The 19537-nt window shown below is 38.4% G+C and overlaps 1 protein-coding gene across 1 annotated transcript in view; it reads right to left on the bottom strand.

The window, feature by feature from the left end:
- Nipal2 (NIPA like domain containing 2) overlaps positions 1-19537 on the bottom strand; it is a 64827-nt gene that overhangs the window by 39496 nt on the left and 5794 nt on the right. The window contains exons 3-4 of the mRNA XM_010619570.2: positions 16278-16346; positions 13084-13255 (exon numbers count right to left, since the gene is read on the bottom strand). Of these exons, the coding sequence (XP_010617872.1) occupies positions 13084-13255; positions 16278-16346 (241 nt within the window). The remainder of the gene's footprint in view (positions 1-13083; positions 13256-16277; positions 16347-19537) is intronic.

Genomic DNA, 19537 nt, shown 5'->3' with positions numbered 1-19537 from the left:
AATTAATAATGTGAAATAGGAAGTAAAGGGCTAAAGGTGTAAGGAAAGTGGGAAGGGTGGGGGAAAGGTAATAAGGGAGAGGCAAAAATATGAGAAACTGAAAAAATGGAAATAAAGTGTTTGTAAATGGGGAGGGGAGGAGGGGGTGAAGGGAGGGCAGGGACAAGGGGAAAAATGAGAATCAAGACCTATTATGTAAAGGTACAGAAACCCAATGATGAATGTAATTGTATTGTATACCTAGATTGTACCAATAATCTCAATAAAAAGAAAAAAAAAAGTAAAAATAGGGGAAAGAAAAATTTCATGAAATAATTTTATCATCTAGGGAAAACAAGTTAATATGCTAATGCTTTTATTTTTCATTAGTGAAGATCAAGCTATAGTATTTTTTTCTTAGTTACCATATTAAAAACAATTTGCCACGTCCTTAAGAATTCCTCACAGACGTAATGTCTGTATAATAATTCATTAAATGGATACTGCCGTTAGCTTTGAGTATGGCTATGTTTGATATTCTCACAATTTATTTAAAACAAAGTAACAAACTGACACCAGTCATCTTCATTTAAAATAAGCTGAGATGCTCACATTTCCCCCCATCTTTTTCTCAGTCTGGCTTTTTGAGTTGATCTTTGTCACTGAAAACTTTTCTGAGTAGATAATTCCAGGAATGGAAGTTTCACACAGAATAAACAGCCTGGGAAGTGTTTACTGAGCATGTGCTTAACTGGGTAGTGTAGCTCTAAAATATTCAAGTGAGATTTCCTGTAGATAAACTAATGTGTGGGTACACAGCCTATTAAATGAAGAATTGAGTTTGGGATAGGTATAAAAATGCATGAAAATTTTCTAGATTCCAGATTGGGACCAAAATAATTCAGGGAAACTATTCACATGTTAGAAATAATAGGAAAATAGTTCACATGTTAGAGCATTAAAAAAGGCGTAAAAACCAAGAACCTTGACACACTCCCATCCCTAACTGCTTGTGCAGTGAGGTAGCAAGCACTTCCATGTGGAAGGAGATAGATGTATACAGAAACACAGCGAATGTGTTTCCTGACGGCCACCCTTGAGGTGACTACCTCACAGCCAAGGATTCCAGATAAGAGAAGAGACATTGCTTTTGTGGATGAGGAATTGTAGAGTATCAGGAGACCCAGAGGTACCTGCTCCAGCTCCTGAACTGGCCCCGGGAGAGCAGCGTGCAAAGAGGCTGTTTGTGTACTTGCTCGAGGATCCACGCCTGCCTCAGTCATTCCCTCACAGCAGAGCGGAAGCCAGCACCCAAATTTCCTCTCTTTTGGCCCAGAGCTCTTTCTAGTGCACCACACACCACTGCTTCCCTTGAAGGAGAACAGACGTAACTTCCCTTTTCTTTTGTTGCGAAAGCCACAGGTCTGAGAATAATTTTATTTTCAGAAGGATGAGGGGGAAATGTTATATGGGTAATAATTTAAGGCTGAAAGCAAAAAAGGACATGACTGTACAACAAAAACAAAATCAAAACTTTAAAATACACCACATGGATCAAACTACATATACCAATTGGTATAAAATAGTTTTACCCAACATAAATATGTTACTGTCTTACTGAAAGAATTTAGAAGTCTAATGTACTTCCATACTCATCCAATGACATTTTTTATTCTGCTTTAAGAGACAGAGATTTTCTGTAAAGTTTTTAGATAAGATAATATGATTTAAATTTTTTATGCAAAGTAGTAAAAATTCTATAATACATTTATTTATAACTCATTTAAATGTAAAATATAGGTAACGTAGGAGCTGTGCTGAGCAAAAACTACCTGAATAACAGTTAATAACGTGGCATCTAAGTAGAGTGGCAAATTTTTTTTCCTCATTGAGTTTATTGGTGCATTTTAGGTATACAGCACAATTACATTCATCATTGGGATCTTGTACCTTTACATGACAGGTCTTGGTTCTAATTTTTCGCCCATACCCCTGCCCTCTTGAGTGGTAAATTTTTGAAAAGAGGAAAGAAAAAAATAATCTAAAGTACTTCTGTACAAGTTTGTAGAGATCTAACTCAACCTTTTCTAGTAGTTGCTATTACCTTGCCTGCTGCCTAGTGACCAACTGGGGAAGGGAACAAATGATTACACTTTTATTTCTACAGTAATATTTAACATTCAAAACTACAAAGGGTACTTCAAGATCAATAGTTTGAAAACACATTAAACAGCACATCTGCAAATTAAACATTTACAAGGTGGGATTAAACTACTGTTATTACTGAGGATTTATTTCAGCGTTCACAGTTTTGGGTACATTTTTGGTGTGAGGCCCACGAATGCTTTTCCATCTGGCCTTCATAAACTACAAGAGTGCTCACTGGTCATGGTGCTGAATTACTAAGTACTTTTCCAGAAAAAAAAAGTAGAGTTGCACTTGTGTAAGGAAAACCAGGAGGATATGCATGCTCTCCTAGGCATTTGACAGTGTCCGGAGGGTAATAACTTGTCCATTCAGACAAGCTAATTTTTTCAAGGCAAAACTCCCTGCCCACAGCCAATGGACTGCTATTCTTGGCAATTGAGAAATGTTTACAAAACTTGACACCTTTCCCCCCCAAGCTATGGAAAATTGATGGCGGAGGATGCTACCTGCAGCTGCCCTAAGAATCATCTGATCTTGGGTCTGTATATAAAGTTTGTGAAAGGGGCCTCAGCCGAGCTGAGCTGTCTTTAACTCCTTATTTCACTGTCCTTAAGGAAATGCTCAGCTGGAAAGGATGAGGCTGACTCATGAGGATGATGTGAAGTGGAATAGGACAGGAATTAGCTCAAAAGATTGCCCTGCTCTCTTGTTTCTTGAAACACTACAGCAGGTGAAAAGCCCAAGGTCGTGCAGAAGAACTCCAGAGCCCCGGAGCTGCAGAGGGTGACAAGGAACTAGGCAGGGAGGGGAGAACAGCTGAGCTCTCAATTTGGCGCTGTGGGTACCACACAAGCTTGCACATTACCTTCTGGGTTTTCTTTCTTAGTCAAGGGAGAGAAAGCACGAGTGTGCCCTGAGCTTTCCAATTATCCATTCTGCTGGAATCTGTTATAAATATCCAGTTATTAAGAGCACACACATCAAGCTGTGCCTTTGTGTTTTCTCAAGTTGCTCTGAGGGAAAGGCAGGGGCAGGTCCTCTGCTCCCCAGCTGACCAGGGTTTGTGGCACAGGGGCACTGGAAGGCGCTGCCCTCTCCTTACCAAGTGGGGAGTCAAGTGTCCCCACTGCTGGGGAAGAGACCCACTCCCTGTTGATGAACGAATGAAAGATCAAGAATGCAAGTGATTTTGATTTACAAGTGAGAGTAAGCAGACACAGGAAAAAGCCCAACTCCACCAGTAAGAATAGAAAAGCAAGATAAAGCCAGGTGCTCTTCTCCACCCACAAGTTTAAGGCTGCTCACTGACAATGAAGTAGCAAGACTCAGACCCCTCTTGTCATTAGTGTCACTGTGAGCGGATCTAAGGCTATAAGGAGTGATTTCCCAAGGCCTCTCCAGGGAATCAAGCCATTCAAATTCTTTGTCCTAGTAGTTCTGCCCCTGGGAATCTGTCCTAAGGAAGTATTTCTGAGAACAGAGAGTAGTCTAAAGCCTATCACTGCAAAATCACGTTTCCTAGTGGAAAACTAGAACAACTGAAAAGTTCAGCAATGATGAAGGAGTATGATATAGTTGATGAAAATTAGGAGGCAAAATGATGTCGTGATATTAAAAATATTTATGTCACAATATTTAAAAAGACAGAAAACTGTGTTTACACAATGATTCTGAGGCAAACACGTATACATAATAATGGTAGCTAAATATTCTGCTGAGAGTTTGGCATGGACTGGTTAACTCCTACCCTTCCAAGAGTCAAAGGAGACATGTTGTTCACTCATTTTATCGGTGAGAAAGGTGAGGCTGAGGGGGTTAAGTTCATCACATAGCATCACACAGTGACTCCAGGGCCGGTATTGGACCTCCACGACCATAAGCATTTTTTAAAAATGGTGAAATTGGTATAAAATTTCTGCTACACAGGAAGAATATATTTCAGTGATCTACAAGCATATCGCACACGGTGGTGACCGTAGTCGATAAAATGTTTCAAGTATTTAAAAAAGGACAAAAAAGTAAATTTTAAAAGTTCTTAACACAAAAACATAAGTAGGTATAGTGGCAGATAATGTTAATTGCTTTGAACTTTTTACAATGTATAAATCAATCCAAACATTATAGGTCCGGGGATTTAGCTCTGTGGTTACGCTGCCTGCCTCAGAAGCACAGAGGTCCCAAATTCGATCCCCGGTACCCGCCCCCAGAAAAAGCCCCCAAACCTCCCACATTATATTGTATTTTATAGGTATATTTAATTTTTGTCAATTAAGATTTTTTAAAGATTGAATTAAAAAATAAAATTAAATTGGAAAAAAATCCCCAAATGAAAACAGTGGATCCATGGCAGTCATGAGGAAGAAACAAACGAAAGCAGGAATACTATCCATAAAGGGAAAGGACATAAAATATTTTGGCATTTTCTTTGGTGGACGGTAGCATTTCTGTGAGGCAGGTTATCAGAGCCGCAAAGCTCTAGTGCTTTCTGGGTGGGAAGAATCTTAGCAACAATTGCATCGCACTGGCTTCTATTGGTGAGTCACGTGCTCTTTCAGCCACTGGTGTCTCTTGGGTGAGCAATCAGACTGGAGATTCATTCTGATCAGGGTTGGCAGAACCCACACAGGCATTCCGACTCCGATTTCTAGGTGAAAATGGATCAAACAGAGGCCCACTTAGTTTCTGGTGGCTTCAGCTGAACAACGTGGGGGGGCAGGAGTCCCAGTGGTAGGAATGTGTCCTGACGCAGGGCCAACTTGTGCTCCTGATTTTACTCGACCTAAGCTTGTCCTTCATTCATCTGACACTGCTCAGGTTAGGAGGCTCTGTCCAAGAGTGGCTGTTATTATGGAAGAGTTATTTAGCTTAATGTGGTGAAGACTAGAAGGGAATGTTAGGCACCAAATTTCTCTTAGCTGTTAAGGCAGATGGTAATCTTGATCTCTAGAATAATACATAAACAGGTGCTCCCTTTTAAATCTGTAATGTTGACATGTGCAGGCTCTTTAACTCTCCCTAAATTAATGACTTTTTAAAAAGTACATATTTCTTTCTTTCTTTTCTTTTTTTTTTTTCTTTTTGGTACCAGAGATCAAACTCGGGTCCTTGCACTTGTGAAGCAGGCAGCAGAACCACCAAGCTAAATCCCTGGCCCAAAAGTACATTTTCAATGTCTACTTAAATGTGTATGGCATGATTATTTTTAAATGATTTTGTTGATGGTGTATTTATTCTTTTCTTCAATTTTTAATCTTTAATATCCCCATCCCCCTACAGGGCTGGGGATCTAATCCAAAGACTTCAGCCCATTATTATCACTTTTTTTAATTGTTCATATTTTGACTAAAATTTTAATGAATATTTTTCTCAAAAATAAGCATATTTTGATCCAGAATACAAGAATAATTTCTTGGACATTTTACCACTTTTTCTCAAAGCAGAGTTGTTTAGTGGTTGTCAAAAATTCATCTCAGTTTTTACTCCAATTTCCTTCAAACACATTTAATTAAGGACAATTATGTACTAAAAATATATTGGTTATAACATATGCATATACATAAATACACATACACACACAATTTTGCCTTCAATCTTTTTTTTTTCCTCATTGAGTTTGTTGGTATATTATCACGTTTTAAGACAAATTTAACCTCAAATTAAAATATCAATTGATTATACTAAGATGTGATTATGCATATGTTTCTCATCTGATATGATGAGGAGAAAGACTTTTGTCAAATGGTTGCAAACTCTCTACGGAGAAACCAGTGAGGGCTGGTGGAAATGATTGGGGAGGTGGTGAGGATGAACAGGGGGGGCTGTGAGGATGAGGAGTGGGCTGTGGTACTGGAGTGGTGGGCTGCCAGGAGTACAGGAAGGGTGGCTGTGGTAAACTACACAAGATCAGTGAGAGGTGGTAGTCATGATTTGGCTTCATCAACTACAGTGTAAGTCCAGAGCTACCAGATCTGATTCTTTACGACAAAAAACTGAGTTTGCGTTATTACATGGTCTGATATTTAAATATAGGAAATTATATTATTTAAAAGTATTGTTTGTCCCAAATAAAACACAGCAGCAGCGACTTCTACTTTACAGGTCACCAGTGTGTCACCTCTGATGTAGTCTGCAAATGAAAATTTCAATTTTCACATCTGGGACATTTGATTTGTTGTTTAAATTTCATGATCTTAGGAGAAATGAGGGTGTACATTTATAATATAAAGATGTAGAAGACAAAATAGTAGAGAAAAAAAAAACCATTCTTTTATTAAAAACCCTAAAACCTCATGACATGAAAAAGAACATATTTACATAACAATGCTATAAACAGAGCCTCCCACGTAAATATCTGGCTTGGGGTTTCTGACCACTTAGAATGGCAACTTTGTTGTACTGCTACCGCAGAAACACTTTCATGTCAGTCATAATCAAGCTTCAAGCATGGGGGCACACCGAGCGTGCTCAGTCTCTGTCCGCTCTGACTATGTTGAAGTATTGCTCTGTAATTATCATTCCTCATTAGCTGTAGAATTTTAGGGAGAAAATTTCAGAGGGGAAAAACCTCACTGATTTTTCCCTCTAAATTTTTCCTCAGTTTTTTGTCTATTACAACGTACCCTATGCAGTTAAGGATTTGAGGCTTTGAAGATATGACAGCTTGAAAAATGGCTACATTCAGAGAGAAAAGTTGTCCAACCATCAGTGTTGCCAGGAAGTGTCGAGAAATTCATGTTAATTTAAAAAAAATGTTCTTGCCATTTATTGGAGATAATGAAGACATAACCATGCTCGGAAGCAATTTGCATAATTCCAGGGGAGAAAATTTACCTGGATTAAGGACAATAATCCTCTCTTTTCTACATTTTTCTTGGCATGCAATGATGATTAAACTTGAAAAGACTCCAAAAATTTAAAAATACTACCACCGACAAGATTAATTCTGTATAATAAATTTAATAGTGCATTACTTCATCATTAGCAATTTCTCTAGGAATACTTTGTGGCATTTTCAAAAAATAAAGATGGGTGGAAAAGATGTTTCAAATAAAGCTTTCAGCTTCAGGAATGCTTTTTGCTGAGCGTGTATGAGCAGACATAAAATTAAAACGTCAGAGGTTTATTCCACACAGTTTATGTAAGTTGGTTTTTGGGCAGATGTGAAGAGACAGTTCAGCAAGCCACTTTGAAAAGGGATATTTTCTGCACCTTTCAAACTTTCAAATCAATGTCCACGGGAAGGGCCACTGTCTTGAGCCTCTGTGGGTTTCAGGGCTGCAGTGACTTGATCCAGGCTGCCACTCTGCTCACTGCTGCAAAGGACAGAGGACGTGTGGCACTTATTTTTGTTTAATGCTGCAGGTCACTTACTCACTGGTCTGCTTGTGTTTCCTTTCATTTGTTTCTAATAAAAACCTTGGAGACCAAAGTTTCTGCTTGACATGACTTCTCTGGAATTCTGCAAGGCCTCACTAAGGCTTTCTTGCTACGCTATGACCATTGTCTAATGGATTGCAGACACATGGCATCTCAGGGCTTTGTAACCACACAACAGAAATACATGAAACAACATATATTCCATATCACGAATTTCAATTTGAATCACAGCTGCAATAGTAGAGAGAATTAGAGATGAAGAAGACTTAATTGTAAGCCTCATCATCCCTTTCTTTTTATTTTAGTGCTCCAACTTTAATCCAAAGTAGCTCAATAACAGGGTGATCACTTCTTCGAACTTATTCTAGGGCCAAGGAGACCTTGCTGCTATTAGTTTTCTCTCTTTGCATAAAATTCTATGTGCTTAATTTCATATAATTAATCCTAAATTCAACCTACTTATTACTCCTATTCGGCTCAGTCAGGATGAAATAAAACAAATTTATGTGTCTTACGTAGCATCTGGCATAGTGGATGATCATTAAAGATTAGTTTCTTACTTTCGACTATTTTATCTAAAATATTACCAGCATTTAACTTGGAAAAGGACGATATATACTCTCTGAATGCTTTCCCCCTGAACACTTTCAATCCTTGCACTCAGAGGCACAGAACCAAAAGATGGCATTGACGCTTCCTGTCTCCTTCCCAACTCCTGCAGCAATCTCCCTCTATTTCCACTTCCTTGCCACCGAGGCAAGTTCATATTATACTGCGTGTCTTCTTTAATCCACACAGCTTCAGTTCTTTGGGTTGTTGATAACGTCATTGTTCTTAATTGTCTCTAAGTGTTTATGCATGTTTGATCGCAGCCACTGGGATACACAAAAAACATTAAATGTTAGGCCACACTTTGTAGATTCATACACAATAGAGCCCAACGCCCCAGGGACAGGCTTAGAAACTCTGAGTGAATATTCAAGAGTGCCTTGCAGTGAACTGTTTAATCAGCGTGCTTCATCCAGAATTGCAATCTTTAAGCGAGCATTTTTCTCTTCCAATATTCCATAACAGAACATCCTATTAAAATTCAAACTTCGGCCCAATTAGATAGGCTGTGCTCTGTGGTTTCCCTGTGCCGCTCCCTGCAGGACAGAGATGTCAAGCGAGGAGACACACACAGCCCCCTGGGTCTCAGTGAACCTTGAGGATGGATGTTAAAAGGTCATCGTGAGCAGGACGGGTGTTGCTGAGCGGGAGGACCTGTCAGGGCCACTGTGGTGTGCTGCGTGTGGCGCCAGAGGGCTCCACTTGCCCCCCAGACCTCATCGATTGTTATGTTTTTCAGGACAGTTTTCTGACAGATGGCACCAGTTTCCTGTAAAACTAAAATCAATGTATTACAGTAATTTAAAGATGGACAGAAACAAAGCATGAGTTACAAGGAAGGGCCATCTTTTCGAATTCACAAAATGACACCACACAGGTGTGAGGGCCTGTGTTGGGTTTGAAGAGAGCTGAGATATCAGGCTGTTTAATCTCTGTGGAGGCCAGGAAAGGCCTTCTCAGGGAGAGGGCTTATCTAGACCAGAAGGATGGGCAGTTTCAAATTTTATCACAAATGTCACAGAATATCTAACTTACATAGACAGTTTCTTCAAAAAACATTCTCAAATCACAGTTGGCTCTGAAGAAATTCTGCAGTTAGCTTCTGCAGCGAATCTTCAAGCACACAGAAGTGCTGTGCAGCCAGATCACGATGGCCTTTTGCACACATCTAGCTCGCTATGCTTTGCCTCCTGCAAACTACTGATCCTGTTTCTTAAAATGGGGTCATCTTGGTTTGTTACTTGGAAATTCTGATATTTTCCTCAGTGTGATTCAGTAGGAAAATGTGGAGGGATTTAGGGGTAATTGCTGTTTAATGGCTGAGCAAATGAGCTGAGATGATCCTACATTTCTGTTCCTGTAAATTAACCACTGCACAGATAAGGAAAATGGTTCGCCCATTTTAGAGAATTTAACCATTGGCCATCTTTGGGGTATGGGAGTAAACTCTGTTGTAATGTATTCCATTTTTGGGTAATAGTGATAATGACCATAAATCACAGCGACCATAGCCTGTGTCGTCATATGTCAAATCTAGCCCTTAGGTGGTTGTGTTTACTCAGTTCTTCACCGCAACCTCTGAAGTGGGAACTGGTTTATTCCCGCTTTACAGATTGGCAATCTTAGGCTTAAGTGGGTTTAGATAACCTGCAGGAGGTCACTGAGCTTGCCAGGGCAGAACTGAGATCCGATCCCTGGCCACGTGTCCTGGAGCGAGCATCTGCTGTTGACCATTCTACTGCCTGACTTACTGGGCTGACAGCCAGCGCGGGCTCTAAGCGAAACTGGAAACAAGCAAGCTTTCCTAATTAATGGAAACACAAATCAACATCTAGAATCAACCACACTGCTGGTACAACTGGCCACGTCAGTTCATGTAAGCTCCAGGACCATTAAGAAAGATCTGTGGGGAGAAGAGTAAAGTGATGATATTAGGATAAAAAGGCTCCAACACTCTTTCAAACATCTGGAGCCAGGCCTGGGCACTCAGAGCTGCCTGTGCACTCAGATCCTTCCCATTGCATCGTCTCCAATGCTTGGCTTACTCAGGCTGAGTCTCTGGCAGGATGTGACTGCTCGTGAGGACTGCAAAGACTGCTGTTTCTTGAGATGGTCCATATAAAAGCACCGATGGTTGGTAGGTTTGGAGACTGGTTTTACTGCAGTTGCCTGGAAAGATTCACAGTGGATGGATCTCTCCCCAGACGCTAAGAAGCCCACACTACTGAAAGCTATGGAGCATTCCAAAACTCCAAACCACAGAACCCTCAGCAATGTGGAATTCTTTGCTTCTCAGAGTACCTATGAATTGGCTTGTAAAACCAATGTTAAAAGATATGCTGCTTGAGAGGGCATGTCAGTGAATAACAAGAACACACAGGGCAAGGAAGGATAGAAAAAGTGATGGCTTAGAAAGGAAGTCAGGAGGAGAAAGCAAGCTGAAATGCCCATAATCCTTACTATAGTGCTTCTTCTGTACCAGTCCTGAGATGAGTATCCAAGATATTTGTATTTTACTTATGCATTATGTACATATGTGTATAACACACACACACACACACACACACACACACACTTTTGTTCAGTTGATATGTACAAAAGAAGGAATTTGATTATACAAGACCAAGTAGCAGATCTGACATATTAGCAATTGTTACGTGAGATAAAACTAATGCTTGTGTTTATTCTACACTTTCCTTAGTCCTAGAAAGGAAAAAGGAGCACAGTGTTTTGGGGTGATTAGACTACCTAAAGAGACAGAGAGAAAGGTAGAGAAAAGTATCTTTCACTTGGACTTAAGATCTAAAACTTTAAAAAGTATTCTGGATTTTAAGTGTCTTTTTTTAAATTTGAAAAGCAAAAGACATAAATGGAAAGATCAGAAACAAATATGCAATTTCCCATACAAAATTGCAGCAGATATTATATTTTATTTTAATTCAAAGGGAGTTTGATTTTTTTTTTATAATTCCCAAGGAATGATGGGGGAGGAGGGTAGAAAAGTATGGGCGCTGTTCTTTCTGCCTACCTGTAGGCAGAGACAGAGACATTTGTTTTGAAAATACTTAAAAGTTACCAAAAGCTTTGGGAATCTTTAGAAAGGCATCGCGGTAGCGGGGTTTGTCCTTGGGAATCCTCCATCTCCAGCAGGCCCTTACCATCATGACCCTTGGTTAGAACTGCTTGCTCCACTCTGGGGTGCTTTGGGAGTGCCATTACTGTCCTCAAAGACTGTAAAGGACACAATTTGTGTTGGAAGATTAAAAGCTAATTTCTTCGGATCATTTTAAGTGTTTTGAGAAGGAGGTGGCTAAATTCTACAGTTGAAATATTAATTGGGGTTAAGAGCACTCAAACAAAATGACCTGCAGCCTTCAAAAAAGCCCATCTGTCGAGGCAGGGGTTCAAAGTGTGGGGTGGAGAACTGGCCCCACAGAAGACTGGAAAAACAAGACACTCTGAGGGAAAGGTTAGAAAACTTAAGCTTCCGCTTATTAATGAGACCTTCAGGAAGCCATGGCAGGAGAGCAAATTCACAGACAGTGTCACGGGGGGCTGATGCTCAGTCCTGCCAGCTTCTGAATTCTCAGCCCTCCCCGCCCCTACCACCCCATACCACCAAAGGGGGTTTCTAGGAGACAGGCCTGAAATGAATTTCAGTACAACATGGTGCACCCCACCTTCCCCAGGTATATACGCCTGGACACTTTTCTTTAGCTGTTTCATGGAGACCGAGCATTAAACAGGCTAAGAAACAAAACTAAAAGTCCTGCACTAAATGCAATCAATCAGAAGAATAATATAACATTTTCAGAACAATTAGAAAAGTTCCAGGTTGACAATCTGACAAGATCTTTTATCTGTTATTTCTTATATTTGGAGAATCAAAAAAGCCTAGAAGGCCCATGAAGGTGTTGTATGCAATAAACAGGAGGTAAGATATACACAATTTGGTTGTTTTACTGGGATGTTAAAAATGGCAAATTATTACATAAATTTTTGCCTCTTCAGGGTAGGATCAGTACAGGGATTTTAACTAAATTTCTAGAAAGCAAAGTAAGTGTTTTGGCAAATATTCTACTTTTGTACATTATGAAAGTATTTTAAGACATTTTAAAAGATTAAGGATGGGAAACTACTTCCAAAATGATGAAATTCTCTTTTAATATATATTATTTCAATTCAAGCTATGCTTTCTTTAAGAATAGTACATCACTTTAGGAGACATATGAAAACTGAGCTATATGAACACATGGTATGCTTGATCTAGTTGTTTACACTATTTCAATGAAGGTTCTAAAGTCAAAGAAATTTAGAAACATGCTGTTTCCATAGCAGCAGATACTCTTTAGATGCTCTTTAGTAAAACAAAAAAAATTTATTGATTTTTAACAAGGCTTAGGGATCTGTTCTCCTTTTTAGTAGTGATTTTTGCTTTTTTTAAAAGTCTTTAGCAACATCTCATTTTACTCTTTTCTAAATGTATTTAGTAAACCATACAGATTTTGAAAGTGCATAATTGTAACATTACTGTAAAATTGCACATTCTTATGGTAATGTAGAATAACCAATATTTAATTTTTAATGTCAAAGAGGTGCTGAACTATAGAGTCACGATCTGACACCAAAGACTAACTATATTTAGTGTCAGTTTAACATATAAATGAAATATAACTGCATTAGAAATGCTTTTAGATAATCCATCAGTGATTAAAAACACAAGTGTAACATTTTCAGTTAGTGTTAACTTGTTAAGATTCAGGCTTTTCAATGTTAGCAGAGAAGCTATGAAATGCAGGTTTCTTCGTGGTGAATGCGGAAAAAGGATGGGAGAACTGAAATCAGAAGCACAAGTCTAGGTGAACTTGCTAAGAAAACAGGAGACAGATTGTCTTTTCTGTGTTGTACGTTGTTTGCCAATCATTCTGATCTCATAACATTTCCCTTTGTCAAAACAGGAAAACGGCCCACCTGCAACAGACACACAGCCCAACGGCGCGATGACGGTAATGGGTGCGAAGCCGTAGGCTGCGAAGTTCCCGGTTTCTCCCACCACCATCAGCAGAACTCCCACCCACCAAAGCACGCTCTTGAAGTACGGTCTCGGGTGCTCTTGGTGCGCCAGCTGAACATGGGAATATTTCTGGAAATAAATCGGATTGTGAGTAAGAAAACACGTCTACCCAGTTCAAACTTGCTTTGAAAGTTTGCGTTTCATAAATTTGCATCATGGCTTTTAAGATTATCTGCAGATTATTATAGAGAAGTTATTATGAGTTCCTATTTATCCCAAACACGTTAACAGCAGAAGCATACATATTTATACAGCATTTTACAGTTTGAAGGGCCTTTTGGTATATGCACATTGCTTTATTCTCATAATAATTCTGTAAACAAGGTTCTATTATTACTAATTAAAGAGAAGGTGTGCCAAACAGGTGGTGTACACGTGTCATCTGAGCACTCAGGAGGCTGAGGCAGGAGGATACTATGAGTTTGAGGCCAGCCTGGGCTTCACAGTAAGGTCAAGATCAGCCTGAACTACATAATGAGACCCTGTGTCAAAACATAAAAACCAAACCAAACAAACAAACAAAAGGAGGAGGTGCGTGTTAAAAAGTTAAGGAACTTTTTAGAATGCTATGCCATTCTTTGGCAATGTCAAATAAGTCCAGGTATTAAAATTATATTAATAAAATAAGGACAGTAAATTCTTAAAAAACATTTTGAAAGGGATTTTGTAACTACCACAATTAACATAGCAGAATAAAGAATAGTTTGGTAACAGGGAATTAGGGTGGCTGAGGCAGTTTGATTTTTAAAATCTGACTTGAATATTTCTTTATTTTTAAAAAATACATATCATGGGCTAGGGATGTAGCTCAGTGTTAGAGTGCTTGTCTAGCACGCACAAAAACCTGGGTTCAATTCCAAACACTGCAAAAACAAAACAAACATATAAATTCCTAAAAAACTGATAATTAGATAAAGACATTTTCTCTAAGAATACTTCTTTATAAGAATTTTGTGCAATTCTAGATTATGTAAAGCTTTTTTTTTGGTACTGGGGATTGAACTCAGGACCTTGTGCTTGTGAAGCAGGCACAGTGCTGCTGAGCTCAATCCCCAGCCCTACTCAAAACTTTTAAAAAGAAAATTTAACAGTATTAGAAGAAAACATGGAGCATTAAAAAAAATTTGGCATAAGGCACACCTTTCTTTCTTTTTTGGTACTGGGATTTGAACTCAGGACCCTGCACTTGTGAGGCAGGTGGGAGCACTACTGAGCTAAATCTCTGGCCCGGGAGCACCTTTCGAATGTGATACAAAATTCATAAGCCAGAAAAGCAAATATTTTACTGTACTGAAAAAATCTTCTGTACATAAAAGATATGAACAAAACAAAGGCACAGACAATAGAGTTGAATGAGGAAAAACATTTGCAACACATATAATGACAAAGTGTTAATATAAATATGAAGAGAATTCCTATAAAGAGATAGGACAGAGAATCCAAGAGATACCATGCATAGGCTATGACATAGTAATTTATAAAAGTACAATTACAACTGAGAAAAGACTCTTAACCCCACGAGTAATCAGAGAAATGCAAACAAAGGAAACAATGAAATATAATACCACTTTCACTTATCAGATATGTTTTCTTGCCCTTATCAAATAATTAATGATATATGCACTGAGAACATTCAGAAGAGTCATGGCCAAACTGCTGTGTAAGTGTAACATGAATATGATAAAGCCATGTAGATCAGTTTCTCTGGTCCTGTGACACTTAAAATGAATACATCCTTTGGCCTACAGAATATTTACACACATATTTAAGGTATAATATATACAGAAAGACAGTCATCTTGTTATTATTCATAATAGCAAAACACCCTCTTTATGTCCTACCTACAGGATGGTTATATGCATTTTGTAACATCCACCCAATCATATGTGTGTCGCTCATACTTAGTTACTGATTTGGAAAAAATACATAGTTAATAGTGTTACTTCTGAACAATGAGGGGAATGTCACTTTTTCCTTTTGCATTCTGGAATATTTTTTATAAATGGTATAGTTTGGGTCTGAAATACCCCCAAAGGCTAGTGTGTTGCAGGCTCGGTTGTCAGCCTTCGGTGCCACTGGAAGGTGGCAGAGCCTTTAAAGGGCAGGGCTTACTTGGGGGAAGTGAGGTCCCTGGGGCTGTGCTGTCAAAGGGGACGTTGGGACTTTGCCCCTTTCTCTCTTTCTACTTCCTGGCCACTGTGAGGCGAGCAGGCTTTCTCCTCAATGCAATCCCACCATGATGTACCGGGCCACCACGGGCACAGAGTGACAGGGCCAAGCAATCATGGACTTAAACCTCTGCAACCATGAGACCATATAAACCATTTTTTAGTTGATTTTCTCAGATATTTTGTCACAGAGACAAAAATTTGACTAACACAATAAGATTATTGATTGATTTCTGTATTTCTTAGTAGTTATTGAAAATTATAATAGGTAATTTTCTAGCAAGGTTTTGTATAAAAGTATGTAACATTCTGGAAGGTATTTTGATGCTCAAGTTAATTTTTATTTTGTAGTTTCAGAAACTGCATTGTTCGATTTTGTTTCAAATGCATTCATTAGATAATTAAAAACATTTTTTTTTTAATTTCAAAGTTGGGTTTAAAATTAGTATTTTGTTCAGCTTTTAGTTTAGCAAATCAGCCATCTTCCAGTTTTCTATTTCATTTCAGTTAAAGTTAGTATTTTATATTTTATATTCTTTTTTCAAGATCTTTAGTCTACACAGATATATTTAATATAACAAATTTAACAAAAAGAAAAAATACTGCACCTCTATAAAATGCTTTAACATTTTTTTGTGTCCCATCTGGGTGTAACCCTATAAAAGGAATCACAAAAGCTGAAAATCAAGTCAGGTGGTTAATTCATTAGATATAGTAGGCTCCTTGCCTAGAATCCACAATACTGCAAGAGTCCAAAAAGAAAAAAATTAATTTGTTTTGAAATAAAAAATAAATGTAATCTAGCCTGGATTATATTTGTCTCTGTATCCAAATGGTCATAAAATATATCTTTTTTCTAATGGAGAAAAACATATCCTTGGATAAAATTACAGAGCTAGAAAAATAAAGTTTTTTTTTCTTACCTGAATATTTAAGGAAATGCTGATTATCAGGTTTCCTAAAATGGCCAGCAAAGCTCCAAAAAGGTGAATCTGTTAAAAAGACATTTTCTTTAAATAGTGCTGTAAATAGTACTTGTAAGATCTTTATTGAAAAATAACTTGGTCCTTTATGGAATTCTCTAGGTATTTATTTTTCTGCCTCATTCACTAAAATAAAGAAGATAATCTGCTGGGCACAGTGGCACATGCTTGTAATCCCAATTACTTGGTAGGAAGCAGGAAGACACGTTTGAGGCCTTAGCAAGACCCTCTCTCAAAATTAAAAAAATAAAAAAGTCTGGGAGTGGAGCCCTGCACTCCCTGGGTTCAACCCTTAGTACCATAAACACAAACACTCACAAACACATACACATACACACAAAATAGTCACAAGTTTCTGATCCCTTCCCAATCAACATGCTTCTTATGTATCCTTTCTGTCCATTTTCTTCTCTCTTAATTTTTTCTGAAGGACTGTGGTATGAGAGAAAGATCGTGGACTTAGAGTTAAAGGATAATCTGAGATATAAATCTACAGTTTTCTAACTGGGTGAACTTGAACAAGTTTTTTTACTTCCCTGGCCCCAGTAAAAAGAGGACATCGATTCAGTGTTTTCCAAACCCCCGTTACCTCCAAAGTGGTAGGCCCTCCACTATATTTTCTTACAGCTCCCCTTGTCGAGAAGCCACAACTCTCTGCAACCAACTATCACATATGAAACACTATGCTAGCTCCTGCGGTCCGTCTTCCCCTGTCCACCAAATGTTCAAGGCACAAGGATGAGCTTCTTCTGCCTCAGGTATCTGGCACACTCCACCCTCGGTCAGATGGGGCACTGCTTTCCTAGATGTGCAGCTCCCTGCCTCAGCCCACTCTACTCAGGCCTCACCATCCTGGCAGACAGCTGCACCTCCCCGAGGCCTTCTCAGAATCACACAACCCACCGTTGCTTTCTTAAGGCTCCTTGCTAAGTAGCCCTTATTTCACATTTGACATTGTAACATAGAAGCCAGAGTCTCTGAGGGGGGAGAACCAAGTGTTATATTTCTATTGAGTCTTCTACATCATGTACTGCACAGTTTAGAGGTTTAGTAAAAACTAGCTTGAAAAAAATATATGGTGGCTTAAACATGGACCACAAAGCTTAAAAAAATAAGTTCTTATATGCTGCTCAAGATGTTTTGCATAGATAGCCCATGAATTACTCGATGACTTCAAAAGAAGTACATTTGCTTCCATCTAAGTACAAAGCTGTATCTTGTGTCAGTATAAATTAGCAATAATACAAGGGCTGTTCCCCTTTTATTCTAGAGTACATAACTTTTAGCTAGCTTCACATAGCAAAGAGCCATTTTAATTTCAAATGAATATCATAAGCATGAGAAATTCTTTTGAGAATGCATAAAGTCTTTGAAGTTTTAAAGCTCTATTACACAAACTGAAGTGAAATTCAGCATTTTAAAAATGAATCAGGAAAGTTAAATAATTTTACAGTTGATATATGATATCCATGCTCTTTAATCAGCTAAGAATTGTCTTTTCTTAATAAAGGTACTTGGCAATAATTTTGATCACTATTCCTCATGGGGAACAACTGTATCACAATAGAATATGCTATTTCCATGCTTTCTATTTACAGTCTAATGCATTTGGCAATAATCAGGAAAATAAAGACACAAAAGAAAATTGGCATTGGATGGATAATTACGAAAATCTTCCATAATTGTAAAAGTAAATTGTTGAATAGAAACAACTGACTTCAAAATTCTTTAAATCATTCACTCAATCATTCATTCAAATGCCAAGGTCTGGGTGTTTAAAAGTTGGTGGCAGGATTTGGCAACAATTTCTTGGATATGACAGGGAAGGCACATGCAAGAAAAGAAAAAAGAAAAGGACATGACCGACAGAGCAAGAAGGCAGTTTGGGTAGTGGGAGAAAATATTTGCAAGTCACATACAGGAGTAGGGATTGATATGCAGAATACTACATACTAGAAACACAACTCACACACACACACACACACACACAGATACACAAATGGCCAATAAGCACATGAAAAGAAGCTCTATATCACTTATTACTAGGCAAATGCAAATCAAAACCGCTGCACACCAAGTAAAACAATGATCCTAAAAAGTCAGATACTAACAAGTATAAGGAGGTAGCTAAATTAGAACCCCCACACCTTGCTAGTGTGAATATAAAGTGGTACAACCATTTTGGAACCTGGTTTGGCAATTCCTCAAAAAAGTTAATTATGGAATTTCCATTTGATTCAGCAGTTTTTATTCCTAGGGATATATCAAAGAGAAATGGAAACACATGTCCACACAAAAACTTATATGCAAATTCATAATAGCCCAAAGTGGAAGTAATACAAATATCTTAACTGATAAGTGAACAAAAAATGTGGTGTGGTCCTTCACTAAAACACCACCATAAAAAGAATGAAGCACTGATAATGCTATAAAATGAACCTTGAAAAGTCTGTGCTAAGCAGAAGAATCTAATTACAAAAGGTCAAATATTACATAGTTTTATTTATATGAAATATCTTGAAGAAGTGCATCTAGGAAGCACATTAGTGGTGTGTGGAAGGGGCTGAGGGTTATGCTAATTGCACAATTTTGTGAATATGTTAAAAACGAAGGACGAGTTCCCTTTAAATGAGGGAACTGTATAGTATATGAATTATATATATGTAAAGTTATGACATAACATAATTTATATGTACAAAAATATATGTTTTTGCCCAAGGAAATAAAATGCTACAATGTAGCTATCTCTATTCCAGTCTCTCAGCCCTTCATGATGTAACTTTTTTCTAAAGTTGATACCCTTTTTTAGGCCTAGATTTTTATCATATTGTTTTATTCAGTTTTTCATCTTCATTTAGACTCTTCACTCATTGGCTTTTCCTCTCTCTTCTTATCTAATAGTATGTATGAGTACAACTACACATTGCCTTCTAAGTGCACCCTCGGTTTTAGCCACACATACAGTTTTGGCATGTGCAATCACTGTTACTCCATTCCATATGCTTAATTATCTCCTTTTAAAAAAAATCTGAGCTTCTCCCGCCCGGATCCACCATCGCTCCAGCACCAGGAAGGTAGCCTGGGCCTGGATCCACTGCAGGAAGGAGAGCCACACCTTCTTCTGCCCGGAGCCACCATCACTCCAGTGCCAGGAAGGTAGCCAAGCGGGCACCCCTGCACCCCCATAACTCCCCCCCCCC

The sequence above is a fragment of the Fukomys damarensis genome, unplaced genomic scaffold (genome assembly GCF_012274545.1).
Source record: "Fukomys damarensis isolate Sample0158 unplaced genomic scaffold, DMR_v1.0_HiC HiC_scaffold_5, whole genome shotgun sequence".
Classification (NCBI taxonomy): Eukaryota; Metazoa; Chordata; class Mammalia; order Rodentia; family Bathyergidae; genus Fukomys; species Fukomys damarensis.
The sequence above is the reverse complement of the archived record's forward strand: the minus strand, read 5'-3'. Positions and strand labels throughout refer to the sequence as shown.